This window comes from Diadema antillarum, unplaced genomic scaffold (genome assembly GCF_040938485.1).
Source record: "Diadema antillarum isolate AM-2024a unplaced genomic scaffold, OU_Dant_1.0 seq00000581_RagTag, whole genome shotgun sequence".
Taxonomy (NCBI): domain Eukaryota; kingdom Metazoa; phylum Echinodermata; class Echinoidea; order Diadematoida; family Diadematidae; genus Diadema; species Diadema antillarum.
The window spans coordinates 1,217,665-1,240,264 of NW_027271515.1; the positions used below are offsets into that span (position 1 = coordinate 1,217,665).

Below are 22,600 nucleotides of genomic sequence, written 5' to 3' on the forward strand. Positions count from 1 at the left end.
CATTTCCAGCAGTCTTAACTGCCAACATATTCAACAAGAATTCGGAGGGGGGGGGGGGGGGGTTGGAGAGAGGGATCAGCGGATGATCAGCAGAAGATACACGAGAGATGGAAAGATGCGACCAGGGTCCACATGTTGATTCACAGGCATAATATGGCAAGATTTTCTGTATGTTTTCATCAGAGAGGTGATCACACCTCCCTGTTTTCATTGATGAGATATCACAACAACATAGGCCTACATGTATCATCTTCATATTTTTATTTATTTATTTATTTATTTATCATTTTTTGGCATAAAACAGAAGACTCATTCCCGTAGTTCAACTTATCAGATCAAAGACAATCAAAACATATCATTACAAATGGTTTATCAATATGAGTTACGTAAGCCTTGTATTTGACCGAGAGATCAGTCTGTGAAAGGCCTATGGGATCGTCGGAGACATACAAAGTACGTTCTGCGGAGACTATACATCTAGCTTCACGGAGTCCCTCCGACGGAGAACAGCTATAGTAAAAGTTAAAAAAGTTATAAAACTTCTCCGGACAGAAGTGTTTTCTGGCCTTGTATCATTATCATTTATGGCGTGACTCAAGATTAAGACCAGGATACGGTGGCCTGGGGGGAAGAATGAAATTAATGTTACGCCATCAAGCCATCAAGGTTATAACTTTTTGATCCGGGGAAAATAACTGAACAAAACCATTAATAACACTCACTTTGGGGCCTATTGACAGGCCCATACTGTAATAATTTATGTACTTTAAGCCGGGCCAATCAGTGATATATCTCAGGAACATTACTTATGTGCGTTTTGAGTCTCAAAATTGTTCGGGAAATAATACTAACGAGTTGTGAGAGCAGTAGTCATAGTATAGTCCATGCAAAAAAACCAACCAAACAAACAAACAAACAAACACACAAATGAACAAAACAACTCTATATGAAAACAAAAACATACAATTTGTTTCTCATCCCTACTGAGACTTTTAATAGGCTCTGTCAAACTTGAACAATATATTTTATATACACTGTATTGTATTGCACAAACTTTAAGGATGGTATATTGTGTGACATTACCCGTGTACTTTTCATTAGTTCAATTGTCGTGAAACTTACCCATCGGCAAAGCGCCCGACTGTCGCAGCATGCAGCTATACCATGGAGCACTGACTCTCCCCATGACTACACAGACATATGGAAATTGTCATTCATGCAGTTACTTTACCTCCGATTTTGAAAGTAATGAAGAAATCTATTAGTCGTTTGTCTTTTAACTTGATAAGGTTATCATCTTGTAAGTAATTCATCTAAGCAAGTTTATCAGGAAGTGATTCGAACCATTTTAAGCCTATTCAGGATAAATACAATCTGAATATTACACTTTAACTGCAACAAATTTATATTTGTAGTTGGAACAGCTATATTATATATATATATGATATATATATATTTTTTTTTTTTGGGGGGGGGGCTGTTTGCCCTTGACAAACTGGAAATACATGACACGTATCACACTTAGTATAACGTAGCATCACCGTTTTTCCTATATGTCAACATACACACGGTATAACCCTAACAAAAAAGTCCTGTGGTACTCCCTGTGGTACTTGTCGGTATACCACACAATGTACCACACACTTGTAATGTTACCACAGGAACTGTGTGGTACTGTACCACAGGCTTGTAGGGTACTCCCTGTAGTACTTGTCAGTACCACACAATGTACCACATAAATAAATGTTACCACAGGAACTGTGTGGTACTGTTTTACAGGCTCATGTGGTACTCCCTGTGGTACTGGTTGGTACCACACAATGTACCACACAAATATGTGTTAACACAGGAACTGTGTGGTACTGTGTCACAGGCTCGTGTGGTACTCGGGGATGTACCACAGGGCAGTACCACAGGACATTATCACAGGAAAGTACCACAGGACAGTACCACAAGACAGTACACACACAAATTGTCCTGTGGTATTTTGGGACGTATACCACACGACAGTACCACAGGACAGTACCACATGAATTGTCCTGTGGTATTTTGGGACGTACCACAGGAGAGTACAACAGGAAAGTACCACAGGATAGTACCACAGGACAGTACCACACGACTTGTTCTGTGGTATTTTGGGACGTACCACAGGACAGTACCACAGGGCAGTTCCACAGGACAGTACCACAGGATAGTACCACACGACAGTACCACAGGAAGTGTCCGGTGGTATTTTGGGACGTACCACAGGACAGTACCACAGGATAGTACCACAGGACAGTACCTCACGACTTGTCCTGTGGTATTTTGGGACGTACCACAGGACAGTACCACAGGGCAGTACCACAGGACAGTACCACAGAGCAGTACCACAGGACAGTACCACAGGAAAGTACCACAGGATAGTACCACAGGACAGTACCACACGACTTGTCCTGCGGTATTTTGGGATGTATACCACAGGGCAGTACCACAGGAAAGTACCACAGGATAGTACCGCAGGACAGTACCACAAGACTTATCCTGTGGTATTTTGGGACGTACCACAGGACAGTACCACAGGGCAGTACCACAGGAAAGTACCACAGGACAGTACCACACGACTTGTCCTGTGGTATTTTGTGACATACCACAGGACAGTACCACAGGAATTGTCCTGTGGTATTTTGGGACGTACCACAGGACAGTACCACAGGATAATACCACAGGACAGTACCTCACGCCTTGTCCTGTGGTATTTTGGGACGTACCACAGGACAGTACCACAGGGCAGTACCACAGGACAATACCACAGGGCAGTAACACAGGACAGTACCACAGGAAAGTACCACAGGATAGTACCACAGGACAGTACCACACGACTTGTCCTGTGGTATTTTGGGACGTACCACAGGAGAGTACCACAGGGCAGTACCACAGGGCAGTACCACAGGATAGTACCACAGGACAGTACCACACGACTTGTCCTGTGGTATTTTGGGACATACCACAGGACAGTACCACAGGAATTGTCCTGTGGTATTGTGGGACGTACCACAGGACAGTACCACAGGATAGTACCATAGGACAGTACCACACGACTTGTCCTGTGGTATTTTGGGACGTACCACAGGACAGTACCACAGGGCAGTACCACAGGGCAGTACCACAGGACAGTACCACAATAAAGTAACACAGGATAGTACCACAGGACAGTACCACACGAATTGCCCTGTGGAATTTTGGGACGTACCACAGGACAGTACGACAGGAATTCCTGTGGTAATTTTCGATGTATACCACAGGAGAGTACCACAGGAACCAACGGCGTAGCCAGGATTTCATCTTAGGGGGGGGGGGGCGGTTAGTCTGCGAGGGAGCGAAGCGACCGAGCCCGAGCGAGCGGAGCGCGCGGAGGGGGGGGGGGGGGAGAACTTTTTGCATTTTGATGTTGTAAATGGTGCAATTTGATGCATGCTTTTGCGCGTTTTATCGACGTGAAACAGTCCCACTTGTTTAAGGTAGCAGTTTATTTTGATGTAGATTATTATTGAACAATTTGCCTATAAAATGGTATAATTTAAATACACTTCTTGTATTAATTCTTTTCACTGAATATCATGAACGCGACTGAACCCGAGCAAGCGGAGCGAGCGAGGGGGGAGGGGAGGGTGTGGGAGGGGGTGTCCCCCCTCCCACGGTGAGAACTTTTTGCATTTTGATGTTGCAAATGGTGCAATTTGATGGATGTTTTTGCGCGTTTTATCGACGTGAAACAGTAACATTAGTGTAAGGTAGCAGTATATTTTGATGTAGATTATTATTGAACAATTTGCCTATAAAATGGTATCATTAAAATAATCTTCTTGTATTAATTCTTTTCACTGAATATCATGAACGCGACTGAACCCGAGCGAAGGAGGAGGGGGAGGGTGTGGGAGGGGGTGTACCCCCTCCTACGGTGAGAACTTTTTGCATTTTGATGTTGCAAATGGTGCAACTTGATGAATGTTTTTGCGTGTTTTAACGAGTTGAAACAGTCCCACTTGTTTAAGGTTGCAGTATATTTTGATGTAGATTATCATTGAACAATTTGCCTATAATATGGTATGATTTAAATACACTTCTTGTATTAATTCTTTTCACTGAATATCATGAACGCGACTGAACCCGAGCAAGCGGAGCGAGCGAAGGGAGAGGGGAGGGTGTGGGAGGGGGTGTCTCCCCTCCCACGGTGAGAACTTTTTGCATTTTGATGTTGCAAATGATGCAATTTGATGCATGTTTTTGCGCGTTTTATCGACGTGAAACAGTAACATTAGTGTAAGGTAGCAGTATATTTTGATGTAGATTATTATTGAACAATTTGCATATAAAATGGTATCAATTTGAATAATCTTCTTGTATTAATTCTTTTCACTGAATATCATGAACGCGACTGAACCCGAGCGAGCGGAGCGAGCGAAGGGGGAGGGGGAGGGTGTGGGAGGGGGTGTCCCCCCTCCCACGGTGAGAACTTTTTGCATTTTGATGTTGCAATGGTGCAATTTGATGGATGTTTTTGCGCGTTTTATCAACGTGAAACAGTAAAATTAGTGTAAGGCAGCAGTATATTTTGATGTAGATTATCATTGAACAATTTGCCTATAATATGGTATGATTTGAATACACTTCTTGTATTAATTCTTTTCACTGAATATCATGAACGCGACTGAACCCGAGCAAGCGGAGCGAGCGAAGGGAGAGGGGAGGGTGTGGGAGGGGGTGTCCCCCCTCCCACGGTGAGAACTTTTTGCATTTTGATGTTGCAAATGATGCAGTTTGATGCATGTTTTTGCGCGTTTTATCGACGTGAAACAGTAACATTAGTGTAAGGTAGCAGTATATTTTGATGTAGATTATTATCGAACAATTTGCATATAAAATGGTATCATTTTTTAATAATCTTCTTGTATGAATTCTTTTCACTGAATATCATGAACGCGACTGAACCCGAGCAAGCGGAGCGAGCGAAGGGAGAGGGGAGGGTGTGGGAGGGGGTGTCCCCCCTCAATTTTCCTATATTTAAATACACTTCTTGTATTAATTCTTACACTGAATATCATGAACGCTGTCTGTTCAGCAATCAAACAGAAAAAGCATGCACACGAGGTTGTAGATAGGGGCATATCCCCTCCCACACGAAGGGGATTTTGCGTTTTCAGACCTGAAATTCAGCGATCTGGTGCAAATTTTTGGTGCAATACTTTTTCATCGAAGTGTTGAAATCACGGAATTTAGCTCTTATTCCGAATGTGCACCATCTGTGTGTCAGTGTATAAAGTCTAGTGAGGTAGAGCTTAGGGGAAGGGGAATTCCGCCTCCCGCTCGCGGAGCTTTTGCGTTTTTAGAATTGAAATAAAGCGATCTGGGTATAGCCACAGTCTACTTATATGCATGGCGGAAGGGGGGGGGGGAGGGGCGGGTGAGCAGGGAGAAGGCGTGGGCGAGTGTTATCTCCACCTTTCCCTTCCGATGGAGCTTTTGCCTTTTTAAGGTTGAAATTGAGATATCTCGTGTACGCATATTTGATGGAATCAACAATTGGGAAATCAAAAAAAAAAAAAAAAAACTGATGGGGGGAGGGGACTGAGGGAGGAAAGGGTCGATTAAAAGGGGAAATTCCCCTTATACATGAGGGAACCTTGAGTTTTTGGAAGGTATGTGATAAGTCTTGTGCACTCAGAATTATTCATAATTTTTTTGTAAATCTAAAAAGTGTACTAAGCTAGGGAAAGAGGCACAGAGGGGGAGGGTTTGGGAGGGGGATACCCCCTCCCAAGCACGAGAGATTTTGCATATTTTGAATTGAAATTCAACGATCTGGTGCACACTTTGAGTGAAATATTCAAAAAAATATCTTATTTGATGAAAGGTTGCAAAGGAGACCCGCTTCATGTGCATGCATACAGTATACACGCATTTTTGTCCCGCCTCCCAAATCCCCGGTCCAAATCTTAGGGGGGGGGGGGGGGGGGGGGGGCGACCGCCCCCATCGCCCCCCCCCCCCCTGGCTACGCCAGTGACAGGAACTGTCCAAAATCCCACAGGAAAATCATAATATGGTGCTATTCCATACAGAAGCACCACACAGCAAATTAAATTCGTAAGTACCACAGAAAAATGCTACAGGATATTCTTTTTTTTTCTTAACATTTTATACCAGAGGACTATCACATCAGGAGAATATCAAACAGCAGTACCACACAGGAGTACCACACAGGAAAATTGTAAGGCAGAATCAACTGAAATTTATAACAAAAATACAAACAAAAAAGCACATATTAATATTCCTCAATTAATTGATAGATGAGTTATGCTGTGAATTATAACAATTGATTTGCCATTACTTATCCTGTCCTATACTCCTACAGTACTACCTATTTAGTGAAAGTGCTGATGAAAGCATGAGAAATTTCATAAGGACTTCTGTGGTACTCCTGTGGTACTCCTGTGGTACTCCTGTGGTACAAATTTTTACATAGCTCATGAATATTCATAAAAAGCACTCTAGATTTTAGAAAATACATATATGACTTAAAAAGTCAAAGTATTAATGATGGAACTTACTTCCTTTATGAAAGATTGTCTAATTATGTTATGTTATTCCCAATATCATAGATATTGTTATGAAAGTGTAATTTCATATCTTGATAATAAAGTATAATCGAGTTAGTAACCATGCCCTTACGGATAGACGGCCATATATATATGTACTGATACGGTCGATGGCTATCTAGGAATAGAATATGACTATATAGATCTATTATAGGACTAGATTGGCACTTGGCCATTAGACTCTCGTTTGAGGTATATGTTAGGAGTAGGACAGGTTATTCAGTAGGGCCATGTTTGTCCTGAAATCCATCACTCACCTATCAGAAATATTCCTTGATATGTGGCTAAAATTCTCCCAGATATATTTTTTCGATCTATCCTGTGTGGTACTCTCCTGTGGTACCATGGAAATGCTGTGTGGTACTGCCCTGTGGTAATGCTGTGTGGTAATGATCGACCTGTGGTACTGTCCTGTGGTACTGTTCCAAAATACCATAGGACAGTTCCTGTGGTACTGTTCTGTGGTACTAGTCCTGTGGTACTGCCCTGTGGTACGTCCCAAAATACCACAGGAATTCCTGTGGTACTGCCCTGTGGTACGTCCCAAAATACCACAGGAATTCCTGTGGTACTGTTCTGTGGTACCGGTCCTGTGGTATTTTCCTGTGGTACTGCCCTGTGGTATGTCCCAAAATACCACAGGAATTCCTGTGGTACTGTCCTGTGGTATGTCCCAAAATACCACAGGACAATTCCTGTGGTACTGTCCTGTGGTACTGTCCTGTGGTGTATACTGTCCTGTGGTACCGTCCTGTGGTAATTACCACAGGAGTACCACAGGACTTTTTCGTAAGGGAAGAGACAAAACGAACTTCTGTTTCCTTTTTAATTATTATTTTCAAACATTTAAATTCTGAACATTTCTTGGCTGGAACGGAATAAAGGAAAGAGAGAGGAGGGGGGGGGGGAGAGGGAGAAAAAAGAGTGGGAGACTCGCTGCGGAAAGGAGTGAGGGGGAGGGAGAGAGAGAAAAAGGTGTTCCCTTTGACCATGGGAAACAAAATGTTGAACACTAAAAGCTGAGTTTGATATGTTCCATTATTGAAATTCGATTTTCTTAAGAAAAGAGAAAGTAGCTGATGAGAAGTTGTCACCATCCTTCGCATGGAATTCTATCCTCAAATTGCTGTGACGGTACCAATTGATTTATTCATCTTGTCCATATTCATATCTGATTCTTTTCTTTCATTATTCTTTCCTTGTGTAGCTGCAGGTACCATCATTTATACTGTCTCGATGTTTTATGACGGTCTAGTTGATGATTTCTCCTCTTCCTCTTTCTCATTCTCATTATCTGCTCCTTAATTGTTGCAGAGTGAGTGTGAGAGTGTAACGGTCTGTGTTGATTTTCTTTCGGGGAACCCATACTCCTACAACCATCTGCTTCTATGTAGGTTCCCTCCACACACAATTTTATTTATCCGTCATGATTGTTTAATGTAATATTCTTGAGAATAAATTTCAATTGATTTTGTGCTATGTAAATGCTTTTTGTATATGCTGAACTTATAACTTATATATTATGCGTCACTTTACTCTCTAAAAAAAATCGAGTGAAAATATTTACTCTTAAAAGAGTGAATACAAAAAAGAGTGAATTTAGAGTGAAATTGGAGTGAATTTTGAGTGAAAATGTTCATTTTCACTCATTTTGGAGTGACACATTTTGGAGTGACCTCAGGGATCACTCGAAGATTTTGGAGTGATCCCTGAGGTCACTCTAAAACGAGTGAAAATGAACGTTTTCACTCAAAGTTCACTCCAATTTCACTCTAAATTCACTCTTTTTTTTTTGTATTCACTCTTTTAGGAGTGAATATTTTCACTCGATTTTTTTTTTAGAGAGTACGTTGTCATTGATGGATGTCGTAAACACAACACTATGAATTGTGTGGAAACCTAATAGACAAAATAAAATGAAATGAAATATTGTATTTTATATTTATCAGAATAATTGGGTTCTTTTTTTTTTCTTTATCTGGTGTGTGATAGTGATACAAAGATAGTGCAACGGTATATGTATTAAGACAAAAAATTATTTCAGCAAAATGTTTTCTTTCATGATTCTTTTTTTAAAACCTAGCTGTTACTGAGACTATATGCTTGCTTATGCATCGATCGTAATATTTTTCAGCATCCCCTCCTGGAGCTTAAAGGCCAAACCACTTTCGATCGAAGTCCCCGAAAATAGCCAACAACTGTAACATCGCTTCATTTATCAGGTTTTTTGTTTGGAGAGGTTGGCACGTGAGAATGCACAGAAACTTCCAGACAAAAGTATGTAAAGATCACAACTTTATAGCCATCACTCAACATTGTTTTGCTCCCTATACAGGGGCGGATCCAGGAATTCTGTAAAGGGGGGGGGGGGGGGACAGGGGACAAATATTTCTGGTGCCACTTCCGGTTTTTATTTCATTTTTTCTTTTTATTTCTTTTGTTTTTAACTTTTTTTGACGCTTTTTTTGCCTTTATTCAGACCAATCAAATGAAATTGTTACATTGTAATGACACAAAATATAACTATAATACACTGTTTAACGGACAACAAAAGGTTGTGTGCAAAGTAGTATAGATAAAACGTACATAAATTGTACGCATTTGACATGATTCAGTCACCAGTCTGAATAAAGATTTTGTCTAAAACAAATACAAGAAAACGTGAGAGGTGATGGACTTTCAAATTAAAATGTATTCTATTCACCAGTTATGAACATCATAATGACTAATATCTCTCTGGGTCTTATACAAGTGGAGATTCATAGCCAGATAATATTTGATTAAGTTTTAATGATATGAGGATCCGAGAAAATAAACAAGTGGAGCGGGCAAAGCTGAAACCACAGGGTATTCAAATCATTCTAAATAGATTGACTGAGGTAAATACAAAAGATATATCTTAACAAGATGCAATAGTTAAACCCGGTATTTCATGAAGTATAATTTTCCCATTTCGCGTAATCGAATGTAATGTCAATTTATCCTTTAATGTTGCTTTTTCATATTCAGACTGTTTTGAGGTGGCGATTGCCCTACATATTTCTTCACAGGTTGGAACTCTTCCAATTTTACGATTAGTATAAATCAAGAATTAACACATGATTCAACAAGGCATTGAGTTTGATATTTTCCCTGAATCCGAGTAAAACATCCAGCCAATTTATATTAATAAACTGAGAAAATTTTAGGTTATTTCCTACCTTGTTCCATATTCGATAAACTAGAGGACAGTCATAAAATATATGATGATATATTTTTTAACGAAAAAAAAAGGGGGGCGCCCGGTGCGCCCACTCTGGATCCGCTACTGCTTTGCACAGTTTGTTATGATAGCGCTTCGTTCACGAGTGTCTGCTTGTCGTCTGCTTGTATATCATTTTGATCGGAAACTTCCTTTTTTGATTACTTTTGATCACCTTTTAAATCAAAGTTAAGAGTACATGCATTATTTCTATCAATATATAAGTCATCTGTGTTGGTCATCTCCAACCAAAGAGCTTTTATCTCCAACTCGTTCATAAAATATGTTCGTTGCTCCATCACGGCCATGCGCATGCCACGCGACTACACGGAATGAATGGAAATATAACGGAACCCCACGACCAACATAGCCCGCCGATCCCGGGGCCGTGGCCGTGCAATCCACTGAGCTGGAGAGTACCGTACTGAGTACCGTACACTCATTCTCTTCTGTGCACATACGGCGACCGGACCAACAAGCTAAACGGACTAAGAAATTATACTCTGGTAGGCTGCTGCTGATTGCTGGTTGTCGATAATTATTTGGTTCTTTGCGACTTTACAAATGACACCAAGGACTCTAAGAAGATTGTCAGCTTGGTGCGATGGTGCATGGTGACTATCGACTAGTCTAGTAATTTGTCCAATGAATGAGCTGTGTGGTCCCATGCACTTAAATTGATGTATGTTATAACTTCTTTGCTTGAATTCCTCCAGTCAGAATTGCCAAAGTTACAGAGCATTCTAAAGACTAAAAGGTGAATTTTTCTTTGTTTTGTTTTGTTTTTTTTTTACGAATAGTAGACACAGTCACAGGAATACAACGATGGTTACACAATTGTAAATCTGTATGTTTGTTATGTAAATTATCAAATTAGATGTCAAGAAGAAAGCTCAGCTCAGCTCAGCTCAGCTCTAGCTACAGAGCAGAGATATTATAGATTATGAAACAGTGCAGTGGTTTCTCCAGTCGGAGGGAGGGAGATATCAGAGTTGCAGTAAGATCCAAGAGTGAGTGTGGTGAAACATTAGTGTTTCCTATGGGGCTATCGTTTAGTATTGGCCACTTTGTGAGGAAGTCGTGAGGGTGGATGTTCTCTCCAGGACAGCGTCTTCGCTTTTGGGAGAGTACTAATTCAAGGTCAAGGTGTTCAAAATCATCCTTTGCCCTCTTCTTCTTCTTCTTTTTCTTCTTCTTCTCCTTCTCCTTCTCCTCCTTCTTCTACTGGTTCATTATCTTGCTTGTTTCAACTGCAAAACTTGTGCTTGCTTGCTATATGAACAAAAGGTAACACTTCTAACAATTGGACAAACAAGAATCCAAATTATTGTATGTGGATAAACATTTCCACATTTATTGGCACTGCACTGTGAACAGATTCTTTTGTGTGGCCATACGTGTCCATGTATCCATCGTCATCGACCATCCATATACGCGTGTCTGTGATATGCTCTCTACTAATATGAATCAGTAATACAGTGTATGAGACCAGCAGGGAGGTGGGAAGAGACTTGACTGCTTGTATCTGGCACATGTAGACTATTTATTAGAATGTGAATTGTAACCACTTAGAATCTCTTAACCCGTTCCTTCCGCAATTCTCTGAGTGCCTTTAATGCCCCCAAACGAGATTCTTTTCGCCCGTCGACAGAGAGGCACACTGGTTGGTAATCCAGCTGTGTGAAGGCAGTCAAGCGGTTCATTGTGTCCCCCTTTTTACGGTCAACTACATGTGCCCGTGAACAATGGAAATATCGATCGGGTGCGAGGTATGAATAGAGCGTGCGCTGATGAGCTCTCAGAATCTTTTGTTCTACACAAAACCAGGTACCTGAATGAGGTGACTGGGGTCAGCGAACCCGCATTTCTAACTGATCTCAGCGTTGATCATTATGTACATGTTCGTACGAGTTTACAGCAGAACAAGCAAAAAAACTAAATCAGGAAAAGGTACATAATACTGTAAAATTCTTTTTTTTTTAAACAGCAGGAGAACAAATCCTGATAGAATAAACTCTGATCTTTTTATCAAACCCACTTTTCTGAGCATTTTAACACAAAGAAACATGAATTTAGGCCACTGAAGCAGGCACCTTTGTCTTCATTTTGGGAACCTGGTAAACCAGGTTCCCGTATATCAGTTGCTCCAACGGGAACCTGGTAAACCAGGTTCTCGTAAGGAACGGGTTAACCAGTCTACTCCAGGCTAGATTAGATAGGACATTTTTAGAGTGATTGTATAGGCTTCTATGTATTATCATGCAAGGCCATGTTGAGTTGTCAGAAAATAGAGATTGCTAATGCTAAATCAACAAAGTCAAAGTGGTCACTTTAGTGGTGTTTTATCCTTTCAATCTCTAATGTTGTGTGTTTTGAGGATAAACTGATCGACTACTGCACAAAAAGGAAAGAATTAAGGTATGCAATATTAGGAGGCAGTACACCGTAGGATGATGTCTCAAGTTGTAAAAAATCTCTAATGATGAAATGCCACTCAGTGGAGCTTTTAAAGGACAAGTTCACTTTGGTATATTTGTGGAATGAGCGAATCCGGCAATATCAGCGGAACACATCAGTGAACGTTTGAGGAAAATCAGACGATCCATTCAAAAGTTTCTGCGCAGTCACTGCTAGATAAGAAGACTACTGCAGTGTAAGATGTCACATAGGTAGATAACAGGAAAATATAAAGAGAATTCTACAAATTGTCATTTTATTTTCTAGGATCCTACACACTCCCTCGACTTGTTACTGACGTATGTAAGGGTTAATATCATTTCCCTTGCCTTCTGAAAGAGGCAAGTCAAGGACTCCTGACCTTTATCATGGGAGAAAAGTGAAAATATGTTGCACTTTCCTTATATTTTCTTTATATTGTTCTATGCAGGTGACATCACAAGCTGTTGTAGTCTTCTCATCAAACAGTGGCAGCATTGAAACTATAAACATTCATATCTAACATTGAAAGAATTGTCCGATTTTCCTTGAAGCTTCACTGATGTGTTCTGCTAATTTTGCTGCATTCATTATTGGTAAACATGTCTTTTAAATTGTTCTATTGTTGCTATGAAATAAGCCACTCTGGGGCAATGCTACTGTCACCTCTATTTCACTCATAAATCTTTTTAATAACATTTCTTTCCAGGTAATAGAATCCTTAGCTGCAAACATGGAACTGAGTCTCCAGGCCTGTCTACGTCTTCAGCTACGCCAGTGCTCAGCTAAACTCCTGAGCATCACAAGGATGGTGTCTTCAAAGCCATCAAAGATGAAAAGACGCCTGAGTGAGAAAAATCTGGTAAGAGCTGCCGAGACAATTACCAGAATACTACACTTTAAGAACAGCTTTTTTACTTATTTGATATATAATTCAACTAGGTACCAAGGTATGTCTATTTTCTTAACTGGATAAATTAACGATGTCTTGTTATTCCCTGATGATTTATTACAGATACAACTTGGGGTAGAGCTATGCAGTGTGTTGAATCTCAGAGGGTGATTTGTTGCCTGCCAGGCAGAATGGCTCTAAGGCTTGCATGCTCTAAAACTTGCTATGGTAGGACCCTAAGGCTTGCACGATGTAAACTTGGTTGGCCCCTTCTACTGGGCAGGTGACAAATTCTTGAAAAATTGTACTTATATTATTTCTGTTTAAAAAGGGATGGTATATAGTATTGGTGGAGATGAGGACTGGGCTTTTAACTTTTTGTGAGATACCAAGAAACCACTTACGAAATAGTATAGAACATACCATTCCAAGAGGATTTGAAAGTTTATTTGATGGAAATCAGTTTTGGAATGGCTGAAACATCCAAAAACAAAGTAAAACAGAGTGATCATAATAAAAGGTTCTTCCCATCTTTTATTTGTATCGCCCTTTCTGGATAGCTTAGCCATTTCAAAACCATGTTTTGTCTAATTCACATTTAATTCCTCTTGGAATTACATGCTCTTTCATCTTTTATATGGGGTTTCTCATCATCTCACACACACACACACACACGCACACACACACACACACACACACACACACACACACACAAATGAGAGAAACCTGAACTTAGGTCTTAACCAAAACTATACGATCCCTGTAAGCACAAAGATCTCAATTGCTTGTGGGATAGGATCATAACCTGAACAATGATTTCTTGGGAGGCTTGGAATGAATGATTTGTTCATATTATAATCAGCTTACAGTAAATTTCCATATAATGTACATCTCCAATAGCTTTGTCCTAATTGAAAGTGACATTATTTAGAAGGCACTTCAAATTCAAAAATGTATGTGCAAAGTTTTGACAATGGGGATACCAACTCCAGTTTGTTTTTATGCTTTTGACATATATTGCATGGGGACCTTTTGTAATCTTGAACCGTGTCATTCACAGGCGTAGATACTATTTGACATGGAAATGAAGTATTCACATGAGAAATGTGTTTACCCTGTGATACATGTCTACATGCATGTTATAATATACTGGTACCTTTGATCTTCATTGTTGCAGTCCAAGCACTTTGTAGACTGGAGGCGGGTGCGTGTCGTCGGGGGCGATGGGGGTGATGGGTGCATCTCCCTGCGACGAGAGCCTCGTAAGGAGTTTGGTGGGCCTGACGGCGGGGATGGTGGAAACGGGGGCCACGTCATATTTGAGGGTAAGAGACCTGTCGAGATGAGTTTTGGGAGGGCTCACTGGTATCTAGTGCTCAAAGTCAAAGACCCGGTAAGCATAGGGTTACTGTGGAATGGGGAGGCTGGCCCAGCTCAGATATATTTGAGAATCCCTGTAACAAATTGTGTACAGCTTCATCACTGATCTCTGTGTTCAAGTTACACACACAACCAAAGAATCTCAACTGGAGTTGACCGTTACCGATGCACATATGTGCTGACTGGTGCAATTCAGGGGTTTTCAAATGTACCCCGGTGGGCAGTGAATGAATCAGGCTACCCATGAATCTCCATACTACTGATCTTTAACATTGATCGTGAGTAGCTTCATTTGGGCAATTGACATTATTTTGTCAGTCATTGTTGTTGCCCTCGCTCCTGCTGAGAGGAAATATAACTTAAAGGACACAAGTTCCATAATAGGAGTATATGTGACACGTGCTTGCTGCTGGGTGTTCACCACTTAAAGCTGTTTTGATTTATTTTGGATGTCCTGCTGATGATCTTGAGCAAGCACAGATAATGCTTTGGTTCCCATGAAAGCTTTAGGCAAATGCTAGGATTCACGTTGGCATGGATTTTAACAAGAGTGTGTATGTGTGATATGAACAAAAGTAACAGCTTTTGGCAATGCTTGAACGTTGGATTTTTTAAAAATCATGAACCCCTTCTTCTTTTTGGTTCCATTGGCAATTCAAAATTGTTGGTGTTAGAAGTTCATTGTTAACCGTTTTGATTGTATTGTACAAAGTTTATTTGTTCAGTCATTGAATTGACCTTTGGCACAAAATGACAAGCATCTTACTCTATAAAGGTTATTGGCTCTTGACAAAATAGTTGCAAATTTTGTACCTAGGCATAGGTCTGTCATTAGTGTCAATGTTCTCCCTATCACCAACAATGAGATGCATATGACCACATACTGCCTTTATACTACAGTAAAAGTGATCAGCCATTAGCATTATGCTACCATTATCACTGTCATTATTTGATGGCCGAGGTAACTTTTGCTAGATTTACCATATTCTCCGATGATGAGACTGCACTAATTTTCACAGAAAAGAATCAATAAATTTGGGGTGCGACTTATACACCAGCACAACCAAACCATGGCCTATTCAACCTAGCAAATAAGCTGCTGAACCAACACAAGTAATCATGTAAGGGACCATGCAATGTGCCAAAGAGGAACTTGATATCATACAATGAATCACTCAATCTTATAAACAAAGTTATGTTTTGCTATCAAATGACGAGTTTTATTCCGTAGTTTGATGCATGAACATCGCACACACACACACTCAGCTTTCCTTCACATTACGGGACACAAAGTTTGCATCATTCAGTGTTCATACCTTCAAAAATTAGAATAACAAACACCCCCCCCCCCCCCCACACACACACACACACTCACACACACACAAAAATAGAAAACATGCAAAACCAGGTGATATATACAAAGTTTGTTGTCCAAAATCCAGAAAAAAGGATGAAAGTTTTGAAAAGAATAAAATCCTTCTGCATTTTTTTTTCCTTCTTTTTGTTGCCAAAGTCGAGATGCGGCCTATTTGGAGGTACAGCCTTATCGCCGGAGAATACAGTACACATATCACAGCTGTAATATGAGTTTTTCCTTGTCAAGCATTAATCATTACCTTTACAGAGCTGAGCTACACTTTGATGATACTGATATCTCACTCTATTTGATCTCGATTCTGGCCAGCGGACAGTCGAGTGAAATCCTTGGAGAGGGTGCTACCACTCTACCGGGGTGAGGCAGGGGGTAAAGGGCAGGGACAGGAGTGCCATGGTAAAAATGGCAAGCACACCGTTGTCAAGGTAACAAGACTAAGTCCCTGTGTGTGGGTGAAACATGCATGTATTTCATGATCTTGTTTCAAATAATTACCTTATAACTCAGAGTAATATCAATATGGTATGAGTTTGTTTTAGGATGTATAACAAAATCATAGTTCTTTGTCTTTTGTTTCTTTAAGTTTTACTTAAGCATAGGGAGGGACTAGAAAAAAGAGAGAAAAGATCTATTAAATCAATCACAGTCACAGTGTAATATTGTACATGTGGTTTATTTTGTTGTGTCTTTATTTTTGAGGAATTTGTGAGTCAACCTATATTTGCAAAATCTATAACGCATAAGATTATTACCTCCCATAACACAAATGCATTGCATATCATCTCCAAGGGGATAGATTGCACTTTGGAAGTGAAAAATACTTCTTTCTTTTTCCACCAATATGTTTCTCGATTAAGAATCAAACTACTTGCAAAATTGCCTCACAAGTCCCGATGCCCAAAATATTATTCTCATAAAAATTTTTATGGCATATGCAGAACTCTTCATCAACTGTCTTAAGCCAGGAGTGGTTTGGAAATAATATTTGTTTTGAGATAAGCTCTTCATACACTTTATATAAAAGTTTCTTTTATGATTGAGCGATACATGTAATTGTTTTGTAAACGTAGAGTCTATATAAAAGTATTTGATTTGTAATGAAAGTTGCTTATTTGATGTAATTTGTTTAATTACAATTTATTGATGATGTCATAATTCATTAATCATATTGAACTCTCTTTCCTTTAATGTGCTGTTTGCTTCTTCGTCAGGTTCCATTGGGAACCTTGTTCAAGGAGGAGGGTGTGATCATACAAGATTTGGAGATGGATAAAAGTCAGGTAAGTTTGTGTCAGCAGATAAATGTTTGACCCTTACATCTGGCAGTATGGTATAGGAGGCATATCATACCACCTCCCCAAATTATAGCAATATCCTTTGCCCCCTTTGATTATTGATACCAAGAGAATTATTAAGTTTCATTCTCTCTGACAGAGTAGTAAAAGAAATACTATCTGACATATTTGTTTGGACAATATCTTTACTTGATTAGTCAGTGAAAATTGGAGTATCATATTCTTTGCATTTGTGTCATATTTACGTTATTCTTGTGGTCATCTCATTTTCAATTGAGGGCATATTGATTGCTTGTATGAATGTGTTCAGTAAAAAGCATTCTCTGATACAAAGAGTCTACAGTATGTCCCCCAAAAAATTACAATCAGATTTTTGCTTTTATAACTTCCAATATGATTAAACTGTCTGAATGCTATTTCAGGGCCTCAAAATATAACATCTTAGCTATATTTTGCAGGAAACCCTATTCAATTTGGTTAAGTGGTCACAGAGAAATATGGACTGTTGTTAAGCATGTCATAGGTCTGTTTCTTCCAAGTCTACCACTTGGATGCTCTTGAAACTGCATATTAATGTGTAAACACAATGGACCGAACTTGGAGGGAAGGGATTCCTGACATGCTCGACAAAAATCCTCATTTCTCTTTGACCACTGAAGCAAATCGGATGGGGTTTTCTGTAAGATGTGGATAATGAGTTCTGCAATTGTATTAGGATTAACTTGCTATTTTTGAAGTTATCATCGTGGAGGGTCCCGTTGTATTTTTTTTTCGGGGGGGGGGGGGGGGGGGGGGGGTAACATACAATATAATCTCATCTTTTTCTGCTGATTTGTTTGTTCAAGTTTGCAGCAGCCACTGGTGGGGTAGGAGGACGGGGTAACCGGTCCTTTGTCAGCGCCCGGAACCAGACACCAATGATGGCCACTCGTGGTACCCAGGGTGCAGAGAGAATTCTGAGCTTGGAGCTTAGGACAATGGCACACGTGGGACTGGTGAGTTTGGGTTGAAAATTTGAGACAAGAGACTGCAAGCTTTTCCCAATAAATAGGCCAGTCATTGATGCATTCCAACGATAGATGTTTTTTCTGTGATGATCAGGTAATGAGTTTTCACTTCACGTATTACAATTGAATGTGTGGATCAACCAAATGTGAGTTATGAAAATTGTGTCTCTGAGTGTTCCAAAATGTGAATGGCATTAATGTGATTGTTGATTGTTGAATCTCTTCTGCAGTAGTTCTCTGCATTATATCTCCTATGCGCATGCTTTAGATATTTGTGAGTGCCAAGACAGAGGAAATAAGTTGCCTGCTTAAAAATTTAAGAAAAATTATAGTTTAATTATGAATAGACCCAAGATGTCATGGTCATGTGATAAAAATTGTGGTACGTAACACAGGGCTTGACACTATCTTTTTTCTCTATCTTTTTTATCTTTAAATCTGAAATTTTGGTGGACCAAAATAAAAATACAATGGCCCAAAATAAATAGAAACATAAGAATCCATTTGAATCTTTGTGTTTGACCAGGCCCCCAAAAGGATAATCTTTTTGGAAATTTGGTAGCCCGACATCAATTTTTAGTGGCCCCCGGCCACCGGGCCACCACTAATGTTAAGCCCTATGTAACAGCGCATGAGAAAGCATGGCATGTGATGGGTCTCTAGGGTAATTACCCCGGACCCTTCCCCTTTCCCCAATCCTAATCCTGAACCTAATCCTAACCCTAACCCAAACTCCTAACCCTAAACCTAACCCTAACCTTATCACTAGCCAGTAAATAGCCGGGGGGTAATTGCCCTGATATGCATGTGTAACACTAATGTACCTACAGTCTTAGCTTTACATGCCTAGGAATTGTCTTGTGATTCTGATACATGTATTTTATTAGAGAACACCATAGTTTCATATAGAATATCTATTCCTGGATCTTACCTTCTGGGTAATCTGATGCTTGAGAGATTTAAGTTTATATCACATATCATTCTTTTGTCAATCTTGCATAAAGAAATGCTCTTTGCTTTGTGAAAGGAAAGTCTCGATAGATTTACAACTAGCTTAGAATCACTCTTCTCACCCGTATCCAAACTTTTTAATTTGTGGTATACCGTAGATTGGCTTCCCCAATGCTGGCAAGTCTACCCTGTTGAGGGCGCTGTCTAGGGCTAGACCTGCCATAGCGGCCTATCCTTTCACCACCCTCAACCCCCACGTAGGAATGGTCATCTATGACGACATGGAACAAGTCGCAGGTGTGTCAACTTGTAGTAGCCAGAAAGTTTAGAGCTATGATCTGTTGCTCATCTTTTCTTCTACTTTGTCAGAGGATCATACTTGTTTGAGGAAATGTGGTACGATATGAAATTCTCTTCCAACCACTGACCAGCACAGGTCAAAATTTGTTTGTAAATATTACCCTAATACTTGAAAGATTCAGTTGAACAACTGCAATTGCCAACATCTTCAAAGAACTTTGTACCATACATCCAGAAAAAATTGCAAATTTTAATCTACGATGAGCACAAATAGATCATGTTCATTAGATTTCTGTTGGCTGGGAGCTTACTGCACTTTGAAAAATCAAAGGCAGTTAATAGGAATGGTAACACTGTGCTGGGTGAACTATCAACATTTCATATTATATACCTCATTTCTAGAATCCTCTCATCTGATTGGTTAAAAGGGGAGTCATGAAAATAACTGTGCCCTATTTTTGAGTTACTGTGACCGGGGCCCGGGCACAGTTAGTAAATAGGTTTGGAGACAGTCGCGACCCCATACACATAGATCGCTCATATGTATGCACCAATGATACGACCGCCGCGCATTCAATCAGCGTGCTGTAAAAGAGACTAGCGGACTGGTTTGGAGACAATCGCAACCCCGTAGTACACGTAACGTACACTGTTACTGTACGCACCAAGGATACGACCGCCGCGCTGTCGATCAGCATTGATTACGAGTGCTGGAAGAGACTAGAATCCATATTTTCGGTATCTATATTTCGGAATCTATATTTTCGGTATATAAAACAAATAATGACTGCTTGATATTCGGGGTACAGTTAAAATTATGTAGGCCCTCGGTGATGTGAAAACCATAACCATGCCCTCAGCTTCGCTTCGGGCATAGTTACAATTTTCACATCACCTCGGGCCCATAATTTTAACTGTGCCCCTCATAGCAGTCATTATTTGTATACTGGTAAATGTGATTTTTTTTCCCTCTTCTTGGTAGTCATGTGACAGTACATTGAGATGGAGTCAAATTGTTAGTTTTGTCCAACCACCAATAAGGTGCTGTCATTCTGAACATAATGCACATGAAGAATGCTTTAATTTTATAATTGGTAAAACATAAGATCTGAATGTGACTGTACGACATGTCTTTGTTTTGCAAAGAGAAACACACTGTATTGCAGGAAATGGACATGAGTAATTTTTTGTTTTCTTTCTCACTGTTTGTTTTGGTCCACTGCTGTGTTCTTCCCAGTGGCCGATATACCAGGCTTGATACGCGGTGCCCACGAGAACCGTGGCTTGGGTCACTCCTTCCTGCGGCACATCGAGCGCTGCCGCTGCCTTCTCTATGTCATTGACCTGTCCGTGGCCGAGCCCTGGACCCAGCTGTCGGACTTGCAGTTTGAGCTGGAGCAGTACCAGACCGGACTCTCACGCAGGCCGCACGCCATCGTTGGCAACAAGCTGGACCTCGACGTCGCGGAGGCCAACCTTGCCAAGTTCCACGAGGCAACATCCCTGCCCATGATTGCCATATCTGCCCACTACAAGACAAACATTGGGACGCTGAAAAGGCATATCCGGAAACTTTACGATGAAGACTCTGGTAACGGAGATACTACACAGACTGAAGAAACAACGAAGCAGCCAAATAGCAGGATCATTTGATCCATCCCTCTTGACTCGGCCGTATCCTTACAGTTCAAACAATAGGACATGCAGAGGAAGTGAAACCGTACAGATGAAATGTTCCTTACAGTCCCCCATAATGTCATCTCATATTGGATGGATCTAGTTTTATTCTCAATCACCCAATTTCTGCTGACCAAGATGAACCTGAATGCAAGAAGAGAGTAACATATAGTTGGTCTGTTTTATGGTGATGTGACCTGACTGGTAAACAGTCTGAAATGGTCTTCCTTCATGCTGCTGTAAGCCAGCACAAAGTCTGAAATGGTCTGCCTCTAAAAATATGTTAATGTAACCTGTACACAGTCTGAAATAATGCTAATAAAAACTTAGTGCATAGTCTGCGACTTCCAATCATAGCTAGCAACCATTTCATCCATTTGAGGCAAAATATGACCAAATTCTGTAAAATGACACTGATTAGAATTTCGTCTGACTTGTGTTTAGATCATTTAGATTGCTGTCTCTTCATCTGGTGAAATGATTGTGGCATCTAAAGACTAAATTCAAGTATTTTATTGCTTTCACAATCACAATGAGACAATTTTGTAATGGGACTAAATTTAATTTGTTGCTTGCATTGAAATCCAGGATAGATTTCCCCCTTTGAAGTGAAATGCAGAACATACCACATTATAAAGCTATGGTTTATTTTTGTTTTGACATATATTTTTGTAATCAGTCATAGTGCACAAATTCTGAGCAGTATTATGGATAAGTAGCTTATAAGATAGCACAACTCAATTAGGGTTTTAAAGACTGGAAAGCTACACCAGCAGAGAGGAAAAATGATCAGCGAAAATTGGATTTTCTCGTCAAAGTTGAAATTTAGTTGATATCACGAGTTGATAGTGTGCAGTGGAAAATGCTATGGTGGTGTAACTCCACACGAAGATACGATGGGTAGGATACTGGTATCTTTTGGTTGGATGGCACCCTGATAATTTGCCAGGTTAGGGTCAAGATTACGACTAGGCTGTATACAGCTAGGCTGCAGATTACAGATAGGGCTAGAATTACGTGAGCAGGTGGTTTTTTTTTTTCTTTCTTTCTTTGATATGAGAGATACCCTATTGATCTACAACTTACATAAGTTTTTTTTTTCTTTGATATGAGAGATACCCTATTGATCTACAACCTACATAAGTTTTTTTTTTTTTTTTTTTTTTGTGCCATTGTTAGTCGGCCCAAAGAAAGGAACAGGTTCATGTACACATTAAACTGTGTATGAAGATAATTGTATGATTATTGCAAGTATAATGTGTAACATGACATGATGGTGTATAGGAAGATTTTGTGAAATTGCCGCTCAACGCAGCATGTCAGCGTGATCAATTTTGGCACAATATGCACTCACATGGTGAACTGAGGACTTGAATAAATGTACTCTTTGAAAATGGGGATCCACTGTGC

At 40.1% G+C, this 22,600-nt stretch overlaps 1 protein-coding gene across 1 annotated transcript; it reads left to right on the forward strand.

Annotated features, from left to right (window-relative positions):
* Positions 1 to 13,046: 13,046 nt before the first annotated feature.
* On the forward strand, positions 13,047 to 21,166 carry LOC139735478 (mitochondrial ribosome-associated GTPase 2-like). Its single transcript, XM_071646234.1, has 7 exons — positions 13,047 to 13,175; positions 14,383 to 14,530; positions 16,270 to 16,385; positions 17,172 to 17,240; positions 18,101 to 18,250; positions 19,372 to 19,510; positions 20,751 to 21,166. The coding sequence occupies exons 1-7, from the start codon at positions 13,047 to 13,049 to the stop codon at positions 21,164 to 21,166; spliced, it is 1,167 nt and encodes a 388-aa protein (XP_071502335.1).
* Positions 21,167 to 22,600: the final 1,434 nt, after the last annotated feature.